The 25290-nt window shown below is 41.6% G+C and overlaps 1 protein-coding gene across 1 annotated transcript in view; it reads left to right on the top strand.

Annotated features, from left to right (window-relative positions):
• Nucleotides 1-25290, top strand: part of LRRK2 (leucine rich repeat kinase 2) — a 174027-nt gene that overhangs the window by 113223 nt on the left and 35514 nt on the right. Inside the window, exons 36-41 of the mRNA XM_071218762.1 lie at nt 2671-2817; nt 3204-3395; nt 3994-4140; nt 9967-10067; nt 14646-14836; nt 20520-20680. Coding sequence (XP_071074863.1) covers nt 2671-2817; nt 3204-3395; nt 3994-4140; nt 9967-10067; nt 14646-14836; nt 20520-20680 — 939 coding nt within the window. The remainder of the gene's footprint in view (nt 1-2670; nt 2818-3203; nt 3396-3993; nt 4141-9966; nt 10068-14645; nt 14837-20519; nt 20681-25290) is intronic.

A 25290-nucleotide genomic window follows, 5' to 3' on the forward strand; every position in this document is an offset into this window, starting at 1 on the left:
AATTTCAATTCAATTCAATTCAAGCTCACAGACCCCTTGGGGGTCCATGGACCCCTGTTTAAGAACCCCTGGATTAGGGGAAAGCATATTAAAATTAATAGTCATTTCCGGAATTTGCTTTTTAGGAGACAGTTGAAATTCAGAAAATAAGCCCACTGGCCTCAGAGTGGCCAGTACATAGACATGTGCACATAGAACTCATGCCGTTTGCCTGGTAGAGAAGACCTCAGGAACTCACCAAAGTCCATTTGTTCTTATTTCTGACACTCTTTAACAATTTTGAAAATCTTGCTTTCCAAGCCAAACTAGAAGCAGCAATTTTAAAAGGTGGGAATTGCTGGAAGGATTCATTTAAATATTAAAACCCACACACACAAAGAACAAACTAAAATAAAATGACCTTTGACTAGTCAGGGAGTTGATGGGCAGTTTTCTAAAAAATAAACTCAACTTGTGTAACAGGTCAGGGCCATTTTATATAGGGACGCTGTATAAAACGTCTACTCTGCTGCACGATTTACAACAAAGGACAAAAATGTTTACAATGGCAGCTCTTCCTTCTGGAGGAACAGGAAGCTTTAGTGCTTCAAAGGAAAATATCATTTGGGGGGCTAAAATTCAGTTTTCTGAAATAAACTCTCTCTGACATGGAGTGAATCAACACATAGGGTCGTCCCTGAGTTTCCTAGCTTCCTCGGGCTGCTGGAGCAATGGACCACGAACGGGTGCCTTAAACCAACAGAATTTAGTTATCTCACAGTTTTGGGGGCTAGAAGTCTGAGATCAAGCTATCAGCCAGGCTCTAGCGACAATCTGCTGATGACCGTCCTTTCTTGCCTCTTCTAACGTGGGGTATTTGCCGGCAATCCTTGGCATTCCTCAACTTGTGAATATTTCCCTGCAGTCTCTACCCGCTCTGTCTTCTCATGGCCTCCTCTCTGTCTGTCTGTGTTTGCATCTAAAATTCCTCTTTCTCTAAGGATGCTGGTCATACTGGATTCAGGCTCACCCGCATCTAGTGTGGTCTCTTATTAACTAATCATATCTTCAAAAGCCCTATGTCCAAGTAAGTTCTCATTCCTGAGATCAGGGGTTAGGACTTCAGCATGTGTTTTTGGAGGATACATGTCATCCCACGCAGGTAGTTTTATTGCATTAAACAGGAAGTTTTGGTGTGAGCATGGCCATAGCTTTTAAAGTTTTCTTGAAATTGCGATGATTCTCTTCATCTATTAAGCATATTGAACCGCTTAACACCATGAATCTGAAATGTATTGCAGGTTGTCCCCTGGGCATTTTATTTATCCTATTGCACATTTAAGGAGGAAATATTGTATTATAATTAATAGATATGGAAGAGGACTCTGGATATATCCTTTTTTTTTTTTTACATGCATGTCAATTTATTCAAACTAGAATTTTAAAGTGGCATTGCATTTACCAGGTTCTCACCTTTAGCAAAGTGTTAATAGCTTGTCACTCTAGGGTAGTGTTAAGAGAAAAGGTTTGAAATTTACCTACCTATTAATCTGCATAAGGTTGTTTCATTATCCATTTACAAAATTAAAAATCAATGTCAATAAAAACAGTTCACATATATGTGTTTCCTTTCCATGTCTGTAAACTGGAGGGCTTTTTCTGGTTGATTTTTTTAATTAAAATTATTTATTTTTAAAAATTACATTAAAAAAATATGAGGTCCCAATCAACCCCACTGCCCCCACCCCCACTCCCCCCACAGCAGCACTCACTCCCATCATCGTGACACATCCATTGCATCCGGTAAGTACATCTCTGAACATCACTGCACCCCGTAGTCAATGGTCCACATCATAGCCCACACTCTCCCACGTTCCATCCAGTGGGCCCTGGGGGGATCTACAATGTCCCGTAATTGTCCGTGAAGCACCACCCAGGACAACTCCATGTCCCGAAAACACCTCCACATCTCATCTCTTCCTCCCATTCCCCAAACCCAGCAGCCACCATGGCTACCCTTCCCACACCCATTCCACATTTTCTCTGTGGACATTGGATTGGTTGTGTCCATTGCACATGTATGTCAAGTGGGGGCTTAGATTCCACATGGATACTGAATGCACTCCTCCTGCTTTCAGTTGTAGACACTCTAGGCTCCATGGTGTGGTGGTTGACCTTCTTCAACTCCATGTTAGCTGAGTGGGGTAAGTCCAATAAATCAAAGTGTAGGAGCTGAAGTCTGTTGAGGCTCTGGGCCTGGGTGTCTTATTATCAGTTCTGGTTGATTTTCATCGCCGGTTTTTCAAAATTAACCTCATGGCGTGAGCCCTCAGGCAGGAACTTCACAGCCAACTGGCCTCTCAAAAGACAGCTATGCCTCACTTTCAAAAATGTCACGTCTTTACTAATTTTCATCAAGTATTCTTCTGCGTTATGCAACTTCGTTTTGCGTCTTAGCATCTCCACACGACAGCTTCGGCATAGCATCGATAGCATGGCCATTGTGCCCATATGCTAGCCACCAGCTTTCAAGTCCCGGCGTAAGAGCTGGGTATATCCTTAAAGGTCCCAAGACATTGTTTCAGAACAAATCCATCTGTGTTATTGTCACTTGTGTGCAGTAAAGTTTTTTCCTAATTTATGATGTAGTTAATAATTAGCAGATACATTGGAGTCCTTTTAAATTTTCAGAACGAGCACTTCGCCCAAACAGAATGTACTGGCGACAAGGCATCTACTTGAATTGGTCTCCAGAAGCTTATTGTCTCGTAGGATCTGAAGTCTTCGACAATCACCTGGATAGTTTCTTAAAAATTACAGTTCCTTCTGGTAGAAAAGGTAAGAAAAATAACTCAAAACTTTGAATGGTACCACTAAAGAAATCTAAACCATTCATTTATTCATTCATTCATTTATTTAGAGGTACTGGGGGCTGGGGATTGAACCCCGGACCTCATATATGGGAAGCTGGCACTCAACCACTGAGCCACCTTGACTCTCCTAAGTTGGCTTTTTCATTTATTTTGCTTGTTGTTTGTTTTTGTTTTTTTGAGAGGTACCAGGAACTGAACCTGGGACCTCCCCTCTGGGAGGTGGATGCTCAACTGCTGGAGATCCATCCGCTCCCCCTAAGCATTTATTTTAACTTTAAAGTTGCTCTTCTCTAGTTTTGACAACGTAAGCTTTACACATGGTGGTGATGAGCTCTTCTTTGGTTTATGCAGGTTGTATTCTTTTGGGCCAAGTTGTGGATCACATTGATTCTCTCATGGAAGAATGGTTTCCTGGGCTCCTGGAGATCGACATTTGTGGTGAAGGAGAGACTCTGCTGAAGAAGTGGGCATTGTATAGTTTTAATGATGGTGAAGAGCATCAAAAAATTTTACTTGATGACTTGATGAAGAAAGCAGAAGAAGGTGTGTGCTGATGCAACTTGCAAATGTTTGTGAACTGACATTTGTAACAAATGTAGAAATTATCCTACCCTTAATGGATGAATTAAAAGTCATTCCATTCAATGATAGTGCAAGGTCAGAAAATAGATTGTATTAGTTACTAACAAGACCTTGTATTATAGATTCAGAAGAACGTTGGTTTGAGAGTTTGAGTGCTGGCTGGCTCATGGAGCAACATAACCTCGTGTGTGAAATGAAAAGACTAACCAGTAGAATTGTTACGAGGATTGAAATAGATGAGACATGGAAAGAACTTATCAATATGCCTGTCCTATAAGGAGTGCTGCATAAATGTAGCAAATTTAGAGAATGGGTAACTTCCTAGTCATCTGCCAGGTAGTTTAAGGCAGTTGAGAATTCTACTTCCTATTGTGTGGACCTACGAATACATTTTTACAATTCCCAGTTGATAGCTATTGAGTGAACCTTTAAAGTTTTCTCAAGTTTTCTAGAGAAAAAATGGGATTGATAAAAAAAAAACCTAAGGGAACAATTAGAAATGATAGATATGTAATCTTTATTTCCATGTTATCTTTTAAATCTTTTACTTCTGTCTTAGGAGACCTCCTAGTAAATCCAGATCAACCAAGGCTCACCATCCCAATATCTCAGATTGCTCCTGATTTGATTTTGGCTGACCTGCCTAGAAATATTATGTTGAATAATGATGAGCTGGAATTTGAACAAGCCCCAGAATTTCTCTTAGGTAAATAATTTTGTTGATTTGAAAATAAAAATTAGGGCATGAGAAGTGTTTTTCTTATACATGAGAAAATATACAAATATCATCATTTGATTTTCATAGATTTTCATTGTCTTCAGATGCTTGTTTATAATATATTTTGTTGGGTATGCTATATTTAAAATATCATGTTACAAATCTGGAATTTGTTTTCCATAGACTCACGTAGATAAGGATTGAGAGGAAGATGGTACCATCCTGAAAGCACAAATATTAGTGAAATATGTCCTTGCACTCACTGCAGTTGACAGGGATGGAGGAGGCAGATAAGGAGGTTTCCAGCTGAGTCATGTGAAGCAGCCTTGGAAAGGTGGAATAACTAAAGGGAGAACAGCTCTGCATATTCATAACAGTAGTTGTCTTAGTATGACAATGCTGAATTCTCATAAAAATATTCATAAATAAGCAATTTGGGGTTAGCAAGTTCAGAAGCATTAAACTGGGGCTGTGCTCAAGTTCTAAGCCTTCCTGGGAGTCATTTGGAAGACTGTGAAGAGCCTTGGTTTGGTTAAATGTAATGCATGTGAAGAGAATTCTGACTTTACGTCCTATTTGTTGTTTTGCATGGGTCCATTTAATTTTAATTAAATTACCATGAAAAGAATACCTACAGTTCATCTTTCAGGATATAATGCTGTTAAAAACAAAATGTCCAGAATTTGGTACATGACATATGACATATGACGTTAATCTCCTTTGTACCTTCAGTCTTCACATTGAAATGAAATGTGTTGAGACTCTGGAAGTGAATGTATCAGCAATTTTGGGTTAACAAAAAATGTTAAATTGACAAACCTGAGATCTTGCCCAACACCCAACTGGACTAATGATTTCAAGGGTACAGGCAAGGACCAGACATGGTATAACTTTACTCTGAAGGACCCCAAAACTGGCAGACAAACCTTCAAAAAATGTCCTTTTTCAGTTTTGGATTAATAGACAAGTTTTGAGCATTGTTCAAAAAGCCGTAGGAAAACACCTGTGGTTTATATTCCATTAGTTATGCAGGTATGAAAACGGTTATGTAATTGTTCATTCCATGTTTATTCACTAAAAACAATTGTATTAGAATTTCCCAACAGTAGCACTATTAACATATTAGCCTGGAAATGCTTTGCTCAGGGAGCTCTCATGCACTATAGGATGTTTAGCAGCCTCTACCCATAGATGACAGTAGTGTGTCCCTTTCCCCCGAGGGATGACATAAAAAATGCCTCCAGATATTGCCTGATGTCCCCGGGGTTGGGCGGCCAGCATTGCCAATGGAGGAGAATCACTGCTACGGACTGACTGGTATAACCTTCCAAAAGCAGTATTTCAATTAGACTCCCTAGTGTCTTTCTTTTTTTTAAAGATTTATTTTATTTATTTCTCTCCCCTTCTCCCCCATTGTCTTTGTCCATTGTCTGTGTCCATTCGCTGTGTGTTCTTCTGTGTCCACTTGCATTCTTGTCAGGCTGCACCAAGAATCTGTGTCTCTTTTTTTGTTGCATCATCCTGCTGCGTCAGCTCTCCGTGGGTGCAGCACCACCCCTGGGTGGGCTGCGCTTTATTTGAGTGGGGTGGCTCTCCTTGTGGGACACACTCCTTGCACATGGGGCACCCCTACATGGGGCCCCCCTGTGTGGCACGGCACTCCTTGCACGTGGCAGCACTGTGCGTGGCCCAGCTCACCACACGGGTCAGGAGGCCCTGGATTTGAACCCTGGAACCTCCGTATGGTAGGCAGATGCTCTATCAGTTGAGCCACAGCTGCTTCCTCTCCCTAGTGTCTTTCTGCCAGGGTGACCTGGTGGAGATCATTTATGCCTCCCAGCTCCCTTACTTGATTCCCTAGCAGGGAAGGAGTGAATGATGGGTCTGTTGTTAATCCTCCTTCCTAGATAGTGGTAACTATTATGCAGTGACTAATATGACACATCTAATTACATTTGTGAGTATTCATAGACTTCTTTTGTAAACATGTTTTAAACTATAAATACATAGTGTGTGTGTTTCTGGAGTGCAGTGGGGTGCATTTCTTCCTTTTTTTGGAAAGCCACAGTAGACAGGTACTTTGTGGTGTAATTTGATGAGTTAGGAAGATTTTCTTGCTTTAATTTTCTTTCTGTCTAGTTGTCACAATTAAAACATAGCAGCCTCTAACCTACTTTCTGCTCTAGCTCACCTGACAGATGTGACAGAGCACACTCTTTTTTTAATGGGAAAATAAATGTTTTTTATTTTTTAATTTTTAAATTTTTTTCATTTTTTATTGTATTTTTTTGAAGATACATAGATCACAAAAAATGTTACATTAAAAAATATAAGAGGTTTCCACATACCCCACACCCCACCCCACTCCTCCCACACCAACAACCTCTTTCATCATTGTGGCACATTCATTGCATTTGGTGAATACGTTTTGGAGCACTGCTGCACCACATGGATTATAGTTTCCCCCAAAACATTCAGTGGGTTATGGCAGGATATATAATGTCCAGCATCTGTCCCTGCAATATCATTTAGGATAACTCCAAGTCCTGAAAATGCCCCCACATCTCATCTCCTCTTCCCTCTCCCTGCCCTGAGCAACTACCGTGGCCACTTTCTCCAGACTAATGCTACGGTTTCTTCCACTGCTCGTCTATTTTAATATGAAAGTAATTCCCAAAGAAGGGGAGGTCTTCAAAAACTAAAAATCTCTAATTCTCTTACCTGACACATACTGACATGCCTCCTAAGGGTGCGTTCCTTCTCTGCTCCATTAAATTTTTTCTCTGTTGTTGAGGAAAACCAGAACAGAGATTAAGTTTCCATCTCTTCTACCTATTCCCCTTCTGCTTCCCTTCCCTTCCCCTTCCATTATTCTTTCTTTTTTCCCTTCTCCTGTTTGCCCAATTCTATTTTTCATTCCATTACTCAACAGTTAACTATAGCCTTCAATTCCCCCTTTCAAACTTTCTTGGCACCATTAGTATTAAGTACCAACGGTGTTTTTAAAAGTTAAGTAATTTATTGAATGCTAGAGGGGTGGAAGCATCTGTATCTTACCATGACTGATAAGGTACAGATGCTTCAACATGTTTACAATCTAGAAGAAGATACAACACATACACTCAAATAAGTTATTTGCTTTTTTATCTTTTATTACTTTTTAAACTTCATTTATCCATTCATTTAATGTTAGCATAGTGATTTTAAAAAAAGGTTTTATAAACCCTTATGCCAAGCCAGTCTGATTTTTGTTTTCTTAAAAACTGCAGATTTTTAAAAAATATATTTTTTTACAGAAGTTGTGAACTTACGAAAGTCACGCCCATGTGTTGAATTCCCATACAACACCCCTTTACCAACCCACCACAACATTGGGGAACGTTTGTTACAGGTTATGAGATAATGCTACCACTAACTATGGTCCGTAGCATATATTTGGCATATTTTTTCCATACTCTCCTCTTATTAACACAGCACATCTTTGGCATTGATGCAAGAATATTACAGTATTGCTGTGAACTGTAGTCCACAGGTTACATTAATTGTATTTTCCCCATGCTTCTCCACATCCCCATCACCCTGCAATAGCAACGTACATTTGTTCTAGCTCACAGAAGGACATGCTTGCATCTGCACCATCCACCACAATCCTCCTCCACCTCTGGGTTCACTGTGCTATTCAGTCCTTAGCTTATTCTCCAGCTTTCTTTCAATTGACATTTACGTCCCTAGACTACCCTTTTCAGCCACAATCCCATTTATAAATCAGCTGCTACTCACTATGTTACCTTCAATGCTATCCCTCTCCACACTTGTACAGTAAAGCTAAAAATTCTACGTGCATTAAGCAGCAGTATTCCTTCACAGCTGTCCTCTTATCTCCTAATGACTCTAGGTTTTAACTCCATGTTGCTTTTTTTATTTTAATGTGAAGTGTTTCTAAGCTTTAGTAGTGTGTGCTTATATGTGCTTATTATCGATATTTCAAAAATTACAAAAGTAGGTCAAAGCCGCCTCACAAAGAAGCATAATTTCATGACTTAGAAATAATACCTTTTAGCATCATTACATTTCCTTCCAGCTCTTTCTTACTCAATCAGTTCTCTCTTTCAAGTGACTCCATTTCAAGGTGCTATTTGAGTACCATAGATTTCGTACCAGTAGGGGTTTATTTTCTGTTAGTGGAAAGACCCTGCGCACGGGATTGTGATTGGCGTCTCAGAGGGGTTCCTGTCTGCACTGGGCCTTATGGGCTTAAAAACCTCCCAGGAGAGAGCTGAGAGGATTCAGTAGCAGAGCCGTTCAAGGAATGGCTCAAGGGAAGATTCCGAGGCCTGAAGGCACGAAGAATGTTCCGGAACTTTTGGCCATCCCAGTGTCTCTCACTCAGCCCAGGCTGCTCGTTTCTATCACCTGGGGTGTCAAAGAAAAAGCAAATAAAACAGAAAACCGAATGTAGTCCCTCTGGGGAGTAATTAAATTAGAATCTGAGGGTAGAGCCTCAACTTTTGTGTTTTTATAAAGCTCTTCAGCTATGCTTTGCGGCCAGGACCCAGAGGAGACTCCTGGAGGAGAACCTAGAGATGGAGAAGTAGAATGAGAACAAGATAGAGAGGAAAGGAGGCACTGCAAGGTGAAGACGAAGCAGAGCTTGGGTTTCTTTTAGCGGGTAAAGTGGGTTAATTGGTTTTTGAGCAGGAAAGTGACACACTCAGAGTGGAATTACAGGGAAATTAGGAGAGAATGTAGAGAATGAACTTGAGAGACCCTGGTCAAGTCAGAAGACACCAAGGGCTCGGAATGGGCCGGGGGCTGTGGAAATGGAAAGGAAGTCACGGCCGCGAGGGAGGCAGCAGAGGGGCCCCCAAGGAGCTATGGCACAGGGTTGAAGATAGTTCTTGTGTTTTGAGTCCAAAATGACCAATAAAAGAGATTTTTTCTTTTAATTTTTTTTTTAAAATCAGATGTTTGGAAGGTGGAATAAAAACAGGTTTGGAGAAGAGATGTCAAGTGGGGCTTTAGGTGGAATGTGGTTAAGATTTGGCAGTGTGCGCAAGTGGAACTATCCAATACGAAGTTATGTGTATAGGGCAGAGTTGAGATAGCCTGGGCCATAAATGAAGATATAAGGATAAGTAAGTCACGGGAGTTGCATTAGTCAGTGTTCTCTAGGGAAACAGAATCAATAGGAAATGTCTGTTGATAGCATGAGATTTCGTAAAATCTCTCGCGTGGCCATGGGGATGCACAAGTCCAGGTTCTGCAGGCAGGCTGCAAACCAGGGGTTCCGATGAGAGTCCAGTAAAGTCCTTGATGAGTTTGTGGGAGATGTTGGCTGTCCAAACATGGGCTTTCTGAATGCTGAAATCACTTCCCCTTTTAAGGCATTCAGCTGATGGACTAAAATCTCACCCACTGCTGACAGCAATCTCCCTGGTTGATGTAGATGTAATCAGCCTCCTATGCAGTAAAGTCAATGGCGACTAAAGCCCATAAATGCCCTTGTATTACAGTTAGCCCAGTGCTTGCTTGACCAAACAACTGGGCACAGTCACCTGGCCGAGTTGACACAGTAGCCTAACCATCACAGGAGCCAATGAAGAATAATTGAGGAAGGAGTGTGTACAGGGCAGGAAGGGCATGACATCTTTGGATGTATCTTAGTTCAAGAAGCAAATGGAAGAGAAAGCATTAAAGGAAATTTGATTCATTGAAATGAGTGGGTCGGACTTCTCTTCAGCAGTTACAACTGATATAATTTATTAATTCTTCTCCTTGGGTAGATTAAAAGTTCTCTTAATTTCTTTTCCAAAGGTGATGGCAGTTTTGGATCAGTTTATCGAGCAGCTTATGAAGGAGAAGAAGTGGCTGTGAAGATTTTTAATAAACATACATCGCTTAGACTGTTAAGACAAGTAAGAAATCCAATAATATCATTATATTAAACTACACTTTGTTAATCTCCAAGGAACTCTTGTTTTGTATACAGTTGTGAAAAGGCAAGTTGATGGCCACATTTCCTCCAAAAGTTCACTTAACATTTATTTATGAAATCCTACTTTGTCCTTTCTTTATGGAGTAAAAAGTTTTGTTTTGTTTCTCCTGTTGAAAATCGAAGAAAAGATAGCATTTTGAGAATTCCTGTAATTGTAATTATCAAGTAATCATGTAAGTGTTTTAACAGAACTCACCTACTCACCATCTTTTACTTGAGAAACTTGCTACTTAAAATGCCGTGCATGGACCTGCAGCCCAACATTTTCCGGAACTTTTTAGAAATGTAGGATCTTGGGCCCTGTTAGGAGCTCCCCCCACCCTGCCCTCATATTCTCCCCCCCCCCCCCCACAAGTTAGGAGTCTGCTTTTTGATTTATTTATTTTTTAAAATAATCAAGAACTTGATAAAGCCAACACAAAACAGAAATTATTCTGGCGAGACAGGGAATTTCTGCAATTTGAGCAGATTACACAAAGGGTGAAGAATAACACCTTACTACCACACTAGTTAAGAGTTCTAGGCCACGGTATTCTGAAACACAAGTCAGACTTCCAGCCGCTTCACTGCCTATCTCCAGACTTGAGGCCTAGCAGGTTCCTCACTTCAGGTCCTCTTTTCCTCTGGGTACTTTTCTTTCTTTTTTCTTTTCTTTTTTTAAGATTTATTTATTTATTTCTATCCCCTTTCCCCCCACCTCAGTTGTCTGTTCTCTGTGTCTATTTGCTGCGTCTTTTTGTCTGCTTCTGTTGTCAGCGGCACGGGAATCTGTGTTTCTCTTTGTTGCATCATCTTGCTGTGTCAGCTCTCCGTGTGTGCAGCACCATTCCTGGGCAGGCTGCACTTTCTTTCACGCTGGGCAGCTCTCCTTACTGGGCACACTCCTTGCGCGTGGGGCTCCCTTACACAGGGGACACCCCTGCGTGGCAGGGCACTCCTTGCACGCATCAGCACTGCACATGGGCCAGCTCCACATGGATCAAGGAGGCCTGGGGTTTGAACCGCAGCCCTCCATGTGGTAGACGGACACCCTAACCACTGGGCCAAGTCCACCGCCTCTTTTTTCTTTTTTTTCCATTTTAAATTGAGCATGACTTCTGTATGCTCAGAGTGAAAGGAATAATTGAAAGCATGACCTGACTTTGCTAATTTGATTGAAGGTCAGAAGTCTTCAACCAGCGCTCTCACTGGTAAGCGTATACCTCTCATTGTCTTGATTTATTAACTTTAGAAAGAACCTGTTTACTCTCTTCTATAAAAGATGCAGAAAATAAACTTACACTTTATCTTACTTCCCCTTCCTGTCTACTTCCCAATTTTTGAAATTATTTGTTACATTAATTTTATTTATTTTTTAAAACTTTTAAAAAAATTTCTCTCCCCCCCCCAGTTGTCTGCTCTCTCTGTCCATTCGCTGTGTGTTCTTCTGTGACTGCTTCTATCCTTATCAGCAGCATCAGGAATCTGTGTTTCTTTTTGTTGCGTCATCTTGTTGTGTCAGCTCTCCGTGTGGGCGGCACCATTCCTGGGCAGGCTGCACTTTTCTTTCACACTGGGTGGCTCTCCTTATGGGGTGCACTCCTTGCATGTGGGGCTCCCCTACGCGGAGACACCCCTGCGTGGCAGGGCACTCCTTGCGCGCGTCAGCACTGCACATGGGCCAGCTCCACACGGGTCAAGGAGGCCCGGGTTTTTTTTTCCTCTCTTTCAGGATGGCTTTTCTCATTGTGGTAAATTGGTCCCATGCGTCACAGTTAGCATTCTACAAGAATAGAAGAAAAGAGTGTGTTACTTTTGGGGTCTTGTACTTCAGAGGGACAGAAAACCCTCCATAGTTGCCCTTTAAGGAAACTTGCCTTGGACTTATCTGAGTCCCACGTCCCTTTCTCAGCCAACATCTGTGTCCAGGGAAATGCTGTATGCTGATTGGCTTCAGCCTGTATGACTGAACCCGTAACTGGGCAATGGGGATGCGTCATTTAGAATATCCCCACCTTTTCCCAAGTCTGAGGTGGGGTCAGTGCCTCTGAAGGTCACGGGCTCTGTGGGTGAAGGTTGGATGCCTGAGCAAAATTCAAGATACTGTCAGGAAGAAAGTAAGGGAAGTGGGTGCTGAGCGAGTATCCAACACCGGCCACTCTGGTGCTGCTACTTGTTCTGCAGACTGCAGTTAGTTTATTAATTAACTTATTAACTGTGTGAGTCTTTACTGACAGTAGGAGTGAGGGAAGGAGGCAGGTGGGAGGGGAGGTAAAATGCATTGCTCTTTCTGCTTTTTTAAACCAGAAATCAACAGGATTTTTGAATCCATTCCTTTTTACTTTTCCCCTTGATTTACTTTAAAGAGTATTTTTGTCTGAAACTAAAATATAATTACAATATTTTAGGCACTATAAATATGAAAAATTTTCATCTACGGACAAAACATCCCGAGGGCATTTTGGTTATTACTGACAAAAGTTGTACTGTAGTTCTACGAATAAGTTAACAAACCTTTTGCATATATTAATAGAAGCAAGTTTGTAAACCAAATCTGGGCACAGTCTCTTTTAGTCTGTAGGTAGCTTGTTGTGTAAATGGAGTTTTCAAGAGTTGGTCACTCGTCTTTAATATGTTTCAAATTTTATGAGATGTGCTTGGGGATCTCTTGACGGAAGTCAGAACACAAATGATATATACAGAAGTCTGGCTACCTAAGGAAATAGTAGAAGAAATAGAAAATTAAAAGTTCAAGTAGTAGTATGCTTTTTCTTACAAAGGGAAGAAGGAAGGAAGGACAGATGGACGGACCGGCTTTGGCATTCAGTGCTGCACAATCATGAACTACTAGGGTATATCCGTTATACTCTTTTGCAACGAGTGAGCTCCTTACCCAGGATTCGTTTTAGGCTTCTGTCTGTACCTGTGAAAGGAAGAGAGCTAATTTAACTTCTTCCCATCAGTTTTAACCAACTGAGCTAATTCAGATACAAGAAAAAAAAAATCTACTAAACAAAGACAGTTGCAGCCTGCAGCTTTTATTCTTGGAAAACCCCCTCAAGGTAGTCAGCTTTTCTTCTTCAGCTTGCAGAATTCTCTACACTTCAGTTTTCTGTGAAACGTAGTTGGCACTGATACTCCAGGTCTTTGAAGCTGATTGTTAAGAAGCACAGTTTCTGCAGAAATCATAGGTTAAAGCGTGAATCAGTCTGACGTCGCATAAGCTATAGATTGCAACTAAATTGCAAGTTCAGGAGTAAAGTAGAATATACTGAATGAAGTGCATATGGAATTCAGAAGTAGCACCATCAAGAGTCTGTGAAATAAGCTCAGGTGCTGTGGTGTCTAGATAAAGGCTTGGTGTCAGAGTGGAGACCTCTCTGTTAAGGTAAAGTGGCATTTCTAGCTTCTTGAGCGCTCTTTTAACATCTCTCTGTGTTTCTCTTCTCTCACTTGGAGAAAATACTTTCCACTTCCATTTTCCACTGTCCTTTTCAAGTTAACCTGATGACAAATTCATTCACTCATTTTTTTGGCTCTATGTCAAATTTAGAAACAAATCCTTTTACAATCTAGTTGGAAAGGACAGATAATAAACATGAAAATAATTTCAAATAGTGAAAAGAAATCATGGAAGAAATAAGCGAGTAGGAGAGAGATGGCAGCAGCTGAGCACATGCTAGATTGAAGGAAGGCAGTGTGGTTGGAGAGTGGTGAGTGAAGGGGAGAGGAAAGGAGATGCCTCTGCCAGGGGACCGGGGCTGGGTGAGGGCAGGCTGCCGTCGGCCATGAACTGTGTGGGAATTAGTTCTAAGACTCATTGGAGACTTGCAGGAGGGGCTGATGCTGTGTGGTTCCATGGAGTTAGGCATTCTCTGGTAAACTCTGGTCAGTAAACTAGAGATGATAGCTTACCTCACCTGTCTGCGGCTGTTAATTAGAAGTAGCTGCTCAGAGGCGCAGGGTTTCTTAACCTTCTTGGTTCCACCAGCCCCTTTGCCAGGCAGGTGCAAACCTCGGACCCCTCACTAAGTCCACACTGTACACTGTGCTATTTAATACATATATCACACCTGCACTCACACGTCCCTGCAAGAATCACGGCTTTTTGAGTTTCGATTCAAGCTCATTCAAGCTCAAGGACCCCTTGTTAAGAGTCCCTGGTAGCAACCGAGAAGTACTTGGGCTGAGGCTAAGTAGGATTCAGTAGATGAGAGTGACATGACCCGTTAGCAAGACCGCCGTGACTCTTCTGTCCCTGGAGTCCGTGTTCTGATAGAAGCAGGGAAAAGAGAACTCAGAATTTTAAATTTAAAAATGTGGTTTCAAAACCGGTTGTTTATCCCCGCACATTTGGAAAACTATTTAAAAAACCCTGGAAGAAGAAATGGGAAGTCGGCTGTAATTCAGTCGCCTAGAGAAAACGGTGCTCAGAGTGTTGGCGCATTTCAGGAAGGAGATGGTCGGGTGAGGGGGTCTGTGTGTCGTCTCACTCCTCTCTGGTGTCCGACTTTGGCAGGAGCTTGTGGTGCTTTGCCACCTCCACCACCCGAGCTTGATCTCTTTGCTGGCTGCCGGGATTCGTCCTCGGATGCTGGTGATGGAATTGGCTCCCAAGGGCTCCCTGGACCGCCTGCTGCAGCAGGACAAGGCCAGCCTCACCAGAACCCTGCAGCACAGGATCGCCCTGCACGTGGCTGACGGTTTGAGGTAATCAGGTCTCGGGCTTTCTCTTTCAGGGCAGGAGCCACCGGGACTGAACTCCGGGCTCAGGCTCTGGTTCCGGGAGAGCAGTGCCCCCCGGTGGCAGTGTGTCCTATGAACACTCGACAAGCCACTGGCGCGGAAGCCCCGCCGCCAGCCCCGTCAAAGTTGGTCAGTTCCTAAAACCAAAGCAGGGAGGCCGCCCAGAGCCTCGTGGCTCGTGGTGATGCATGTTTGAATCCAGGATTCCAGCTTTAGAGCCCAGGATCTAAGCCCTGTCTAATACCATTAGATCCTTTCACCGAGGAGTCATCCCTGCTTCCGAGCGGGGCTGCAGTGACTGGGCTGGGTTGTCCTGTCCGACCATCGCGTGCCTCGGAGAGCGGACAGAGCCCCGCAGGGGCGGCTCGGCGCAGCGCAAAGGCTCTGCTCTTCCCAGAGGGGAGGCGTGGGTTTCGCCACGGCGGCAAACATTTAGGAGCTTGGCACCTGTGCTTTTATTATGACTCTGATTCTCATCTCTTAAAAATAGGTTATAAAGTATGACCAAATGCACAAAGCATCAAAACCTTTTGTTCTAATTAAACACATCCCAAATGACACTCTCGATTTCCCCCTGTCCCGCTGTCCTTCACCTAGTTCGTTCCATCTCCAAGTCATCCTTGGTCCTTCTCTTTCTCTCCCATCCCACACCTAATCCTTTAGCAAGTCTTTTTATCTCCTCCATCAAAATCTATCTTTTTAAACAATATATTTATTTTTTAAAAGAGACTTAGATTACATAAAATGTCACATTGAAAAATCTAAGGGATTCGCATATGCCCTCCATCCCCTTTTCCCGCATTAAAAGCATCTTTCAGTAGTGTGGTACATTCATTGCAGTTGACCAACACATTTTGCAGCATCGCCCCTAAGCAAATTAGATCTTCCCGAGGCTGCTTCTCCCTCTTCCTTTCTCTGTCCCCTGAGCTTCAGCCGCTGTCCTCTCTTCCTGCCTGAGGAGGTCTCTCTGCTTTGACAGTGTACCCTGCTCTTCACACAGCAGCCACAGTGGCTTTTATAACTTGTAAGTTGCATCAAGCCTTGTTCCTTTCTACTCCTCCTCCACTTCCCGATGACTGTCTTTGATCCTTCTCTTCCTGAAGGTGTCTTGAATACGCCAGAGCTTTGTGCTTGCAAATCCCTCCCTCCACCAGGAAGCACAACCCGATATCCTCGTCCTCAGGCTTCACTCTTCCTGTCATTCAGGGCTCAGAGAGCATGCCCTGATGCCAGACAGCCCCCTGGCTCCTTCTCCTTAGACGATGGCTGCTGTGTGTCTTTATGTTTTCAGCTGTTACGCTTGTTTATTGCCTGTCTTTGCCGTGAGACTCTTAAGTCAGGGGCCCTGAACCTTTTTCGTTGCACAGACTTCATTGCCAGTCAGGTGAAAACCACGGACCCCTTAGCGAGTCCACACTACACTGTGCAGTATTTAACAAGTAGATCACGCCCGCACCCACACGTCCCCACAAGAATAATGTGTTTTTTAGTTTCAAGTCCTTGTTAAGAACCCCTGTTCTAAGTGCTGTGATAGCAGGACTTTCCATCTTGTTCATCATTATGTCCCCAGCACCGAGAACTCTGCGTCCTCAGTGAATATGAGTTGGTGGAAGGGGAAGAGGGACGGAGTGGGAAAACAGTGCCAGCCGTTCAGGGGATGCAAGTTGCCTTCTCTTTCTTCCCTTCTGAAATGCCATGGATATGCCTTTCAGGCAGTATCCAGAAATGTAAATGGCATGGGCTGTAGGAAAGACACACACTTCTTACAAACACACACAAAACAAAAGCAGGAGGGTGCATTTGTGAATAGTGTGTACAGAACTTGGTACATGTGTAAAATAAGAGTTCCCACTTGAAAGTGTCCGGAAGCTACGTTAAAACGTACGCAGCGTTAAATGAACCAGGGTGCAGGGATTTGGGATTCAGGTTGGTGTTTCGGCTTTTGAACACCAGGGGGATCCTTGTGTTAAATTAACCTGGGTAAAGTCACTTGTAGTTCAAAGTCTTCTTGGGCACTTTCCTGAATTTAACTAACTCAGGGTCCTTGTTCTTTCTCATTCTTCCACATAATCCCTGACGTGCTCATTTAGAAAATGTAGCAATGCTCTATTTTTATGTACCACTGTTTGAAGTGCCTCCTTTCTAAAATAACTTATTCTGGTTTTCTGAAACCTTGCTTTCAGTAGCACATACAGCAGTTGCTGATGAAGTAAATGAAAGCTCAGCATATGTTCTGATAATCTGCCTGATTTGTTCTCAGCATCGTGCCAAAACAGCTTTCTGGATCTTGTAACACAAGAGACCAGTAGATTTCAGAACCTAAGCTCTCAATCTTCCATGAGCACTAAGTATATTTTTAAAGCAGCATTAATGTTTGTCTTCCCAAATAGGTTTTTAGCATCAAGCTATGAATAGAGGTAGAAAGAAATAGTAAAATCGTGGAGCCTTTTAAATCATGGAGCTATTTTGAGTGACATAACAGAATTTTCTTCAACATTACACATCCTCTCTCCTGCAGTCTTGCCTTCAACTACTAGTTTACATCTATAATTTGATCCACTCATTTGAAATCTATATCTTAATTCTCAACTACCTTTGAAGACATTTCCTATTTCTGTAATTCCGTATTTTCAGAATTGAATTGGGGAGTGTTTGTGGCTCAGGCAGTTGAGCACCTGCCTCCTACATGGGGGGGGGGGGTCCCAGGTTCAGTTCCTGGTGCCTCCTAAAGGAAACAAACAAACAAAAACAAATAACAAGCAAACAAACAATGAGATGAGCAAAAGATGAGCAAAATAATGAGCAACAACAAGCAAACAATGAGCCAAGTCAGCAGAGCCGATGTGCTCAGTGGTTGAGCACTGACCTCCTGCATACGAGGTCCCGGGTTCAATCTCCAGACCCAGTACCTCAAAAAAAAAAAATTGCTTTCCCCGCTGACTCCTCCACCGCCCCCCCACCCCCCCATGACTCACTCTTTCTCTTGTTTCTCCTGCCTACTTGCCAGGCCAGGAGCCTTGTAGTCACATCCAGACCAACCTCCTACCCCCAAAAGTATTATGTGTGTGTCCGTCAGGTCCTTGACTCTATTTTACCTCTTAATCAATCCATTTATATTATGTCAGTGCCCCTGCCTTGGTCCAGTGCCTCCAGGGAATTATCAGAATATTTCTTCTAAGACAAAACCGAATTATCTTTTGGATTCTTTGGTGGTTCCCATTCATCCACACAGTGCATGCAGAATCCTTGACGTAGCATCAAAACCCCTTCGTATGCCTCTTGCCTTCCTCTCCAGCCTCCTGCCGCTCCGCTGCAAGTACTTGGCACACCAGCCCTGCTGAAGGAAGATCTTGGAAGTTCATTCACGTTGATGCCTTTCTATCTTTACGTGTGTCAGTCCTCTCTTTACCCAGATTTTCCTGCGTGGAAGACTCACTTTCCTCAAGAGTTTTCTCAGATACCGTCTCCCCTCTGATGCCTGAACGCTCATCAAGATTTACCCTTGCTAACACGTTTCTTGAGTTTGCTCAGTGCAGGACATTGTGTTAGGTGCTGAAGAGTGAGCGGTAGAAGTTATGGTTTCCTGATCAGGGTTGAAAACTTAGAGTCTAGTGGCAGACTCCACTTCACTGGTTTTACCTCTGCGCATTTTGCCCTCTGTGCGTCCCAGCGCGTGGTGCTTCCCACGTTCCTATAACCTAGCCATGTTTGAGACCTGCCACCTCTTCAGGACTGTGACCCTCTGAAGAGGAGAGTTACAAAGACAACTTTGTATTCACTAATGACTAGCCTCATAGATACCCAGTACATATTTGATAAATGAATGAATGTGTACTGTTTTTAGAATTCTTCTACTTAGGATGGGATAGTTGATTTTAAATTATGAAAAAAACGGTTTCTTAGCATCTCTTATTATAATCAACATTAATATTTTGATAAAATATTCAGCCTTCCTTGTTAGATACATAATGCATAAATTATGGTCAAATTATTTTCAGTCAGGCAAGATATGCACTTATTACTATTTAAGAAGTTATATTTCTCTTCTATTAAAAGCTATTAAAACTGGACTTTTAAGATGAAATTCTATAATTGAACATTTTAATGTAGTCAGATAATCTCTGCCTACCACTGACATTTCAAATTGTTTAACTATTTTTAACCTTTGAAAAGTATTCTGAGTCTGTGTTCTGAGACACACTGAAAGTTACCTACATTATGAAAGATTGGGTTGCGGTTCAGTGATGTAGGATTTGGCTTTTAAGTTTTTCTTCTTAATCTCCCAGCTTTTCTCTTCAGCGAGGCGAGAGTAGCTAATGGCCTTTCAGTAAGCCCTTAGTAAATTTTTCTTTCACTTCTTGTTAAGGTCAACTTCATTAGTCCATTTATCTTATTTTTCAGCCAGAAATTGGTATCCTAAAATGAATGGGCCTCAAGCCAAATATCCTAACTATAGCCTGGAAGAGAGACGCTCTTCTATTGCAGAAACGGTTGCCATGTACCTGCTAGGCTGTCGGGCAGTGGGAAGTTCAGCTACTGCTGCTAATCTCTATCAGCATGATTGGTACTAAGTAATGGAGTAAATATTTATTGAAATTAACATGAGCCTAAACCAAATCCACAAACAAACGGAGGTTTAACTTCCTCTCCATTAAGTTCTGTGGTGTTCTTTCAAGGTCGGTCATAGTAAACCTGCAAGGTCACATGGAGGGCTTAGTAAATTTGACACTGTGGGGCAGAGAAGACACTTAGAGCTGGGGAAAATCAGAAGTTGGTAGATTGGTAAGGAAAGGCGGTAATAGAGTCACTTTTCTGCGGCCCAGTAGTAGCTCTCAGGCCATAACAGAAGAATGGGCATGACCTGGTGGAGATTAAAACTTTACATTGTTTTTTATGTTAGCTAGTCTTTCTTTTTTGCCTGTTGTATCCAAGTCTAGTTGCTTTTGGTTGCATGGACCCGTCTCTAGGGCAACACCCAACAGTCATCCTTCTCAAGACAGTGTTCTATTTATTCCACTTCTCAGTTCCAAACGTTCTCTGTTAACCTTAGTTTATTACAGAAGTGGGCTTAGTCAATCATATTTTCAAATCGAGTAAAAGCTTGATAACTATTTAAAAAGTCTTATGTTTTGGTTTGTTATTCTTTAAAAAGTTGAAAATATTCTTCAAAAAGTTAGGAAACATGTTAGCCAGAAAAATTAAATACCAAGGAAAATGGAAGAGAGATTTTAAACTGTTGAAATAAACTGCGGTATGGTTTTAAGGAAATAAAAAACATTGACTAAATCCTGTCACTTTTTATTTAACATGCTTATATTTTAAAATAATTATAATATTCGTGATTACTGAGGAAGTTCAGGGCATTTTCAAAATATTAAGGTATATGAAAGAAATGTCTCTGAACATTGAGGCTTTGTCTGACGTGGCTGTATCTTAAAGTTTAAATCGCTTCTCAGGGTTGAAGAGTTTCTTTTGAAAACGTAACTTTGCGTGTAATAGACTTGCATGTTTTGATTCCCTTCTACACTATCTCTTAATTTATTTTGGAGGTCAAACAAGAAGTTTTTCATCCTTTGGATAATGGACATACATGTTCAAGGACATTATGACAGAAATGTCATGAGATTGCCTCTGTGTTTTCTGGCAGGTATCTCCACTCAGCCATGATTATATACCGTGACCTGAAGCCTCACAACGTGCTGCTTTTCACCCCGTATCCCAATGCTGCTATCATCGCAAAGATCGCTGACTACGGGATCGCTCAGTACTGCTGCAGGATGGGCATCAAAACGTGCGAGGGCACACCAGGTGGGGATAGAGCCCTCTGAGGCGACCTGAGGCGACAGGCAGCTGGGGTGATTTTCCAGGGATGACACGAAACCAAAATAAAAGAACAGAACGTTCGATATCAAGTTTTTATCTTTTAAAAATTAGATTATTAAAACATTTAAATGTTTTAATAAGAGGTGGTAAAATGTAACGTAGCAGTTTTAATGTACGTGATATTGATACCTAAACATGAGGCAAACCGCATCTGGGTGTGCAGACCCTTAACTCTGAGAGCTAGAGACCTCTGACAAACTAAAGTTTTTTTTTTAACAGAATTTTTTTTAAACTCCTGATACTAAGTTTATTATTATTTTTAAAAGATACTTGGATTACATAAAATGTTACATTAAAAAATATAAGGGATTCCCGTATGCCCCACTCCCACTAACTCCTACTTTTCCCCACATTAACAACTTCTTTCATCAGTACGGTGCATTCACTGCAATTGATGAGCACATTTTGGAACATTGCCACTAGGCATGGATTGTAGTTTACACTCTCTGTCACTCAATTCTGTAGGTATAGCCATATATATAATAACCCATAGCGATCATTGCATTGTCACTCAGGACAATTCCAATTCCTAAAAATGCCCCTGTATTACACCTCTTTGTCCCTCTCCTTGAATTCATCACCTCCAGTGGCCACTGTCTCCACATCAATGATATCGTTTCTTCCATTGCTTAGGATCACAATAAGTCTATGGTAGAATACCAGTAAATCCACTCTAGTCCATACTTTATTCCCTAATCCTGAGGATCCTGGGATGGCGATGCCCACTCCACCTCTAATTGAGAGGGGGATTCAATCCCATACAGCTGATGGATGGGATTCTCCTGCTTGCAGTTATAGACTTGCAGTTCCTCAGTGTGGTGGTTGTCCATCTTCACCTTCTTGTTAGTTGTCCTGGGTGAGTCCAGTCAACTGGAGAGTAGGTTTTGCAACTCTGCTGAGGCTCGTGGCCCAGCCGGCACATGGATAGCCCAAGATTCAGGTATCTTGGACATATACCTACCAACTCCAGCACCAACTATAGGTTCAAATAAAGGGAACAGAAGAAGCATGTGTAGAGAAATCATATCTGAGTCCAACTCTGTCACACTAGGTAGCACAAATTCCAAAGTAGGACCCACTGGTGAGGCACCAACTTCCAGAGCTATCTGCCATGACCATAGGACTTGGGTGACTCCAGAGCCCTCAGGAACCCCACTGTTTGGGGTAGTAACCATTTTGGCATTCTATGAGATCCTGCTGAGACATGCATAAGTGTTACCTCTGGGAAGACCTCCCAACTCATTTTGATGTCTCTTAACCATATAATCTGATTTGTCTTTACCTTTCCCCCTTTTATTCAAGGTCCTTTTCCAGTTGCTTTGCTAGATGTTGCTTGGTAGTAATCCCTTGGTGCCAGGGAGCTTCATCCCCTGGAGTCATGTCCCATGCTGGGGGAAAGGTAGTGCATTTATATGCTGAGTTTGGCTCACAGGCCACATTTGAGCAACTGGGAGGCTCTCAGTAGGTAACTCGTAGGCACCCTACAACACTAGGCCACTTTTAACAGAATTGATGGCAAAACTTGAACTGAAATGATTTGGGGATTATGATCTTGATGTATCACACTCCGTGAATATGCCTATTTTGCTGAGGAGATATAAACTTATTTGATATGGGGGCAACATAAATTTGCTTAGAGATCATGACAGAAAAACCCAGAGCCCCTTCTGTTCCATTCTATCCCTATGCTCTCCAACCTACTTAATACATAGTAAACTAAATTCTCCTTGCTCTATCCCAGACCTTTCCTTTATTATTATTGCAAATTTGGCATCAACTTTAAATAATAATAACTATCACCACTGTTAACACCATTCTCAAATGTTTCCTGTTCCAGGGCAGTTATGCTAGGGAAGAAAAGTAGTTCACTCTAGATGAATTCTGTCATCTCCCTGATTTTTCCTTTTCATGAATTTTCCTGTTATAGTTACATCTTTGAACATGGAGACTTCTGGAGAAATAAAGGACCAAGTAGTTGTTAACCTTTTGCGCATTTTCTGCTAACCCTGATTGTGATGCTCTCACCCTGTGTTTGCACGTGTGAGGGTTTGTTGTTGTCCCAGAGAAAAGAGCAACAGGAGCTCACCTTTCTAGGGCATGAGCAGTGTGCCTGCCATGTGCTTCCTCCTCTGCTGGCTGATTATCTCAGTTAATCCTTATGGCATTCTGAAATAGATCCTCATTCTATACCCAGTCTACAGATACGGAAACTTGAGTGTAGAGAAGTTTAAAAAGGTGGTCTTCATTGTATATGAGGTGCAGAGGTGCCCAAAGATGTACTTACCAAATCCAATGGATGTGTCATGATGATGGGAACGAGTGTTGTTGGGGGGGGAGAGGGGGGGTGGGGGGGTGGGGTTGAATGGGACCTCACATATATATTTTTAATGTAATATTATTACAAAGTCAATAAAAAATAAATAAATAAATAACACTATTAGGAGCAAAAAATAAAAATAAAAAAAAAATAAAATAAAATAAAAAAAAATAAAAAGGTGGTCTGTAAGGTAGTACGAGATTCAAACCCAAACAGCCTTGTATCAGAGTCCCTGGCCTGGCCCCATCACAGCTGGGGCCTCAAAGGCAGAACAATTCAGTTATTGACAGTGATCACAGAGCAGCGTCTGGCAGCATTTTGAAAAGTAAATATATGGTAGGTAGTTTCACCTTTAAATAGCTTGGACAGTTTGAACTGTCACTCTGCAGAATGGATATGTTTATATTAGATCCTGTTTGGAGTGATAGTTAATTCTGGGTCCTGTGACAGCGGCACTGTCGAATGAGATGGATGCTGGCCGATGGCTTTAACTGTCACCATCCATATAAATACAGAGGTCCTAGAGTAAATAAGATGTTACTCTCTGGTTATGCACCGACACGTGATATAGATGGTGAAACGTGCTCAACTTGTACTCCTGTGACAGTAGGAAAGAATAGATATGTTTTTGTTCACTACGTGATGGATAATCAAACCCAATTCAGAAATTCCTCATTTTCTTTTATCTATGGATCTTTTCTTATTTACTCATTGCATTTGTTAAAATGCAGGCTTATGGGAAAAATAATTTCCAAAAATTATTCTTATAAGATGAACCATATTTCCCATTATTTTAACATAATAATTGTTATGATAATTTCCAAATGGAAAATTATATTTATTCTTTATTCATTTACTCATGCATTTGACAATAATTTATTGAACATTCACCATGTACCAAACTGATCTGTCACTTAATAGATGTGTGATGTTCTTCAAGATTGACTTTCTGGGTCTTAGCTTTCATTTCTGTGAGCTGTGATGAGAAAAATAATGCCTACCCCACAGGATTATTATAAAAGTAAAATGAAATAATCCATGTGAATAGCATAGAACAGGGCTTGGCATATGGCAAGTGATCAAAGCATGTTAACAATTGCTTTGACGGTAAATTTGGATAATATGCATGAGTAAATGTAAATCTTGCTCTCCAGAAGCAAACATTCTAACAGGAGAGACAGGGCTATAAACAAATAATTGTAAAGTTTTATGTCGGTTTCAATAGGAGATCTGTGTAGAAGGCACAGTGGGAGCACAAAGGAGCAAGTGATTAACTGAGCTATAAGTCATCAGGATTTCCTTCATAGAGGAGGTGTTTTTGGAATTACATCTTACAGGATGGGCTGGAGGTTTGAACAAAAAAAATTGTGTGCGTGTGTGTGTGTGTGGAGAGGACTTCCCTACAAAAGGCACTAAGGTAGTAAACAACTCGTATTCAGATAACTGCAAGGAGTTCAGGATGGTTTGAGTAACAAATGGGGAAATATTAGGTGTTTTTCAATTTCGGGTACATATTAGATCATTTGTAGAGGAGTTTTGCTTTGTTTTTGTTCTGTTTTTAAATGTAGCCACAGGAGCTGCATCCTTCACAATTCTCTTTAAGTGGGTGTCAAGCAGGGAGTCTCAATCCTGCCCCTATCTTAGAATCTCTCAGACAATTTTCAAATATATGGATCGCAGAACTCTACCCTCAAGAATTCCGATCTTGCTAGTCAGGGTTGGGGACCCAGGCGTTGGTCATGTTTTAGAAGCTCCCAGGGCGATTCCAGTGCACATCCAGGGCTGAGATTCACTGATTTAGGAAGAGGCTCAAAAGCGTCTGGAGTTTTTTGAAGTACCTAAAATGATTCTGATAGTCCAGTGTGAGAGCCATTCTTCAGGCTTCTGAAGGGCTTTTTAAATAACACCAAATGGCTTAATCTTTAAGTTATGGGAATCCATTGTAGAATATTCTTATTTATTAGCAAAAGGTGCCTATCTCTGCCTCATGTGGAAGGGTGTAATTGCCTATATGTGGATTATAGGGTGGGTGGGCAGTTCAAGTTTGGAACTGTCCCATAGGGAAAAATGTTATTTGTAGAATAACTTTTAACAAGACAATTAGCATTTACTCTAGACTTTTAAGAATATGAACCTGTGATATAGACAAAAGTTATGAGACTGAATAAATGTGAATAAAGTTTAGAATTGTGTTTAAATAAAAAGGAATGTCAATCAA

The sequence above is a fragment of the Dasypus novemcinctus genome, chromosome 12 (genome assembly GCF_030445035.2).
Source record: "Dasypus novemcinctus isolate mDasNov1 chromosome 12, mDasNov1.1.hap2, whole genome shotgun sequence".
Classification (NCBI taxonomy): domain Eukaryota; kingdom Metazoa; phylum Chordata; class Mammalia; order Cingulata; family Dasypodidae; genus Dasypus; species Dasypus novemcinctus.